The sequence below is a fragment of the Cucurbita maxima genome, unplaced genomic scaffold (genome assembly GCF_002738345.1).
Source record: "Cucurbita maxima cultivar Rimu unplaced genomic scaffold, Cmax_1.0 Cma_Scf00024, whole genome shotgun sequence".
NCBI classification, from domain to species: domain Eukaryota; kingdom Viridiplantae; phylum Streptophyta; class Magnoliopsida; order Cucurbitales; family Cucurbitaceae; genus Cucurbita; species Cucurbita maxima.
Window position 1 is genome coordinate 454,771 of NW_019272040.1, and position 4,449 is coordinate 459,219.

A 4,449-nucleotide genomic window follows, 5' to 3' on the forward strand; every position below is an offset into this window, starting at 1 on the left:
TTTTTTTTTTTTTTTTTTTTTTTTTTTTTTTTTTTTTTTGTGACAAAATACTCTGAATTTTGATATAACTGTCAGGTTTAAATTAGAATACCTTTAAATAATGCCCTAAAATTTTAACTTTAAAAAAAAAACTAAAAAACACCAAATCATTAACAATTTATTTCAAAAATATCTACTTTTTCAAAAAATTTATTAATAATACTTTTCAACTATTTTAAAATTTTAAAAAAATTTAAAAATGAAAAAATACATTTGTCGTAAGTCTAACATTTAAAAAATATGCATGAACTTTCAAAACTAACATTAAAAAGTCTGGAGATATCTTGTGAGGTGTTGTTAGACAATTTTCATCCATATATTGATACTGAGAATTTTTAAATTTTTTATAAAGATAAAGAATCTCAATGCCACTCTTAAAATTTTATGGATATTTTTTAAACATATTCTAACACAAACTTTTAAAGCTAATATTTTATGGTAATTTTTAGATTTTAAGGGTATTTGTTTTAGACAAATTATAAAGTTTAAGAGTATTTTTATTAATTTCTAATTGTTGTTTTGTTGTGAAAGAAGACTAATGAAATCTTTGGCGGCAAAAGACATGTTTTTTCTTGTTTTTTTCGTGACTTTATCCATCCAATATTCTAATAAAAATAAGTGAATAAATTAATTTTTAAGAAAATATTCTGAAAGGCAGGAATAATATTTTAATTAAACTCGTATTTATAATCATTATTGCTAAATTTACCCTAAAATATAACAAATTTAGAAACTTAATCAATCAAATTAAGATTAAATAAAATTTAAATTAATATAATCTAAACCAAACACGGCAGGAAAAAATAATATGAAATACGAACTCTCTTGGTAGTTGGAGAACCACAACCCCACGAATCTAGGAGCACCAAAACTTTGAACCACGGCCTTTCAAAGTTTGACCCATTTAAATTCGAGTAGTTACAGCGTGTAACATGAACCTTAATGGGCCAGGCCCATTTCTTTTCTTTTTGTTTTTGCTTATTTTTTTGAACCTTAATGGGCCAGGCCCATTTTAGCTGCAATGCGTATGATCGGAGTATTAGACGAACACGACTCTCTACAATGATATGATATTGTCCACTTTGAGTACAAGCTCTCATAGCATTGCTTGGTCTTCCCCAAAAGGCCCTATACCAATGGAGTTAGTATTCCTTACTTATAAACCCATGATCATTCCCTAAATTAGCCGATGTGGAACTTTCATCGTCCAACACGGGTAGGTGAAAAACTAGCCATTAAATTAATTCCTTTTCCTCCTCGATTAAAATAAATTATTAATTAATTATTATTTTACACAGGTTAGGTGCAACTTCATACTAGCTCATGTTAGTATTTATACCCCAATAATAATAATATATTTTGGTTAAAAACAACCTCAATTTGGACCAAATCTATTATTAGATTAATATTACTTGGTATTTTCATTAATTATGCTACTTTAAAAAGAAAATAGTAACCGACTATATTTAAGAATGAAGACATAAAGTTAATATGTCACATGATCTTTAAATGACATGCAACCAACGGACATATTATATAGCTGTGAAATAAATTTTACTTAAATGCACACATACCATTCGAAACTTTAATAAATTTTAATATACAACTCCATTTCTCTTTTTTTATTTTCTATTTTTGTTTTTTATTTTAAAAATGTATTTTAAATTAATATATATTTATGTCTCTAACTTTTTATTTCTACATCTTCCCCTATGGTTCAATCATTAAATTATTTTAACCTTTAAACTTTTAACAGAATTTAACATTGGTTTATTAGATTATTTTTAAATATTTTTAATCATAATTTGTCAAATAATAATAATATTTTTATGTCACGAAAAAAATGCGAACATATTTCCGAATTAACAAAGAAAAGACTTACTATGGATTAAAATTATTTTTTAAAAAATTAACAATAAAATATCATGTCCATAAAAGGTTAAATTCGTATTTTTTTTACTTTATCTTTTTTCTTTTTTTTTCCTTTTTTCACGTTCTTTGTTTCGATGTAAATTAATGAAATATCGCTATATTCACAGATCCAGCCCACAAGTCGGTGGATCATCAAATAAAACCATGTAAACGAAATGAACAACGTGTGTGTATATATATATATACACATTAAATTTAAAATTTTTATCACTGTTATTAGAGTTTTTTTAAAAGTTAGTTATGCTAAATGAATTGTAAATTTATGTTTATTAAACATAAAATTGATTAATTAATAAATAAACAAAAAAATTAGTCCACTAATAATAATAGAAAAAGAATTTCACTATTTATTTTAAAAGATTCAATCTAAATTATTTTAATTTTAATATTTTACAAATTACCTCTCTCATTTTAAAAAATTTGTTGAGAGTCAAAGTTTGGGAGTAGGGGAAAAGTCCTCAGACCTCACATCTGACCGCGACGCCGATTATCAAAACAAACAGAAACGAAAAGAATCCGATTGATTTTTTTCTCACCAACCAAACACTATTATTTTTGTATAAAATCTCCACATTTCTCTTCATCATCTTCACACCAAACCCTTCTCTGTTTTTTTTGTTCTTCTATCTGAGTTTCAAGCTTCAACAATGGCCGCTGAATTAAACCAAACAAACGAGTTCATTTTCCGATCAAAGCTTCCCGATATTCACATTCCCAATCATCTTCCACTCCATCACTACGTTTTTCAAAACCAGTCCAAACTCGGCTCCCGCCCCTGTTTGATTAACGGCGCCACCGGCGATGTTTACTCATACCACGACGTTCAGTTAACAGCCCGTCGTGTCGCCAGTGGACTTCACAATCTCGGGATTAAGAAGGGTAATGTCGTTATGAATTTACTTCCCAACTCGCCGGAATTTGTTTTCACGTTTCTCGGAGCGTCGTATCGCGGCGCTATCATGACGGCGGCGAATCCGTTTTACACGGCGGTGGAAATTGCCAAACAGGCGAAAGCTGCTAATGTGAAATTGATTGTCACCATGGCTTGCTTTTATGATCGGGTTAAGGATTTGGCTGAAAATGGTGTCAAAATCGTGTGTGTTGATTATGCTGTTGAGGGTTGTTTGCATTACTCTGTTTTGAGTGGCGCGGATGAATCCCATGTGCCGTTTGTGGATTTCGCCGCCGATGATGTGGTGGCGCTGCCGTATTCCTCCGGCACCACCGGTTTACCAAAGGGTGTTATGTTGACTCATAAAGGGTTGATCACAAGCGTTGCTCAACAAATCGACGGCCAAAATCCGAATCTGTATTATCATGGTGGTGATGTTATCCTCTGTGTTTTGCCGTTTTTTCATATCTATTCACTCAATTCGATTTTGCTGTGTGGTTTACGCGCCGGTGCTGCGATTTTGATAATGCAAAAATTCGAAATCGTTTCGCTATTGCAATTAGTTGAGAAATATAAAGTGTCGATCATGCCGATCGTGCCGCCAATTTTTTTAGCCATTGCTAAATCGCCGGATTTGGAGAAATACGACGTGTCGTCCGTGAGGGTATTGAAATCCGGTGGAGCGCCGCTGGGGAAAGAATTGGAAGACGCTGTGAGGGAGAAGTTTCCAGCGGCGATTCTCGGGCAAGGATATGGAATGACCGAGGCCGGTCCGGTTCTGACCATGAGTTTAGCGTTTGCGAAAGAACCGTTTCCGGTGAAAGCCGGCGCCTGTGGGACGGTGGTTCGAAATGCAGAGATGAAGATTGTTGATCCGGAAACCGGCGCGTCGTTGCCGGCGAATTCCGCCGGAGAGATTTGTATTAGAGGGGATCAGATCATGAAGGGATACTTAAACGATTTGGAGTCTACGAAGAGGACTGTTGATAAAGAAGGATGGCTTCACACCGGCGACATTGGGTTCGTCGACGATGAGGAGGAGCTCTTCATCGTCGACCGGCTTAAAGAACTGATAAAATTCAAGGCGTTTCAGGTGGCGCCGGCGGAGCTGGAGGCTCTTCTGATCACTCACCCCAAACTATCCGATGCAGCTGTGATTGGGTTAGCTAAAATGAAATTGGCAGTAGTAATGAAATTAATTTGAAATAATTTAAAGGAGATTTAATTTGTAATGGGATTGTTCTTATAACAGTATGCCGGACGAGGAAGCCGGAGAAGTGCCGGTGGCGTTTGTGGTGAAGGCGAACGGCGGCGCGATCACGGAAGAAGATGTAAGCCAATTCATATCAAGACAAGTGGTGTTCTACAAAAGGCTAAAACGAGTGTTTTTCGTGAATGCGATTCCAAAGGCTCCGTCGGGCAAAATCCTCAGAAAAGAGCTCAGAGCCAAACTGGGTAATGGTGCTTACAATTGAACACCAAATTCCCCTCATCGCCTCTACTCCAAACTGTCGCCCTTTTTTTTTTTTTTTTTTTTTTTTTTTTTTTTTTTTTTTTTTTTTTTTTTTTTTTTTTTTTTTTTTTTT

General features: G+C 33.7%; 1 protein-coding gene across 1 annotated transcript; it reads left to right on the forward strand.

Moving 5' to 3' along the window:
* The first annotated feature begins 2,567 nt into the window (after positions 1-2,567).
* On the forward strand, positions 2,568-4,383 carry LOC111497966 (4-coumarate--CoA ligase 1-like). Its single transcript, XM_023148993.1, has 2 exons — positions 2,568-4,024; positions 4,116-4,383. Exons 1-2 carry the CDS (start codon positions 2,619-2,621, stop codon positions 4,336-4,338), a joined length of 1,629 nt encoding a protein of 542 aa, XP_023004761.1. The 5' UTR covers positions 2,568-2,618; the 3' UTR covers positions 4,339-4,383.
* Positions 4,384-4,449: the final 66 nt, after the last annotated feature.

Bases quoted from the DNA above. Each gene is read 5' to 3' on its own strand.
- LOC111497966 (XM_023148993.1), top strand. From the start codon at position 2,619: ATGGCCGCTGAATTAAACCAAACAAACGAGTTCATTTTCCGATCAAAG. The intron at 4,025-4,115 runs GTTAGCTAAAAT...TTCTTATAACAG, and splicing joins TCCGATGCAGCTGTGATTGG to TATGCCGGACGAGGAAGCCG.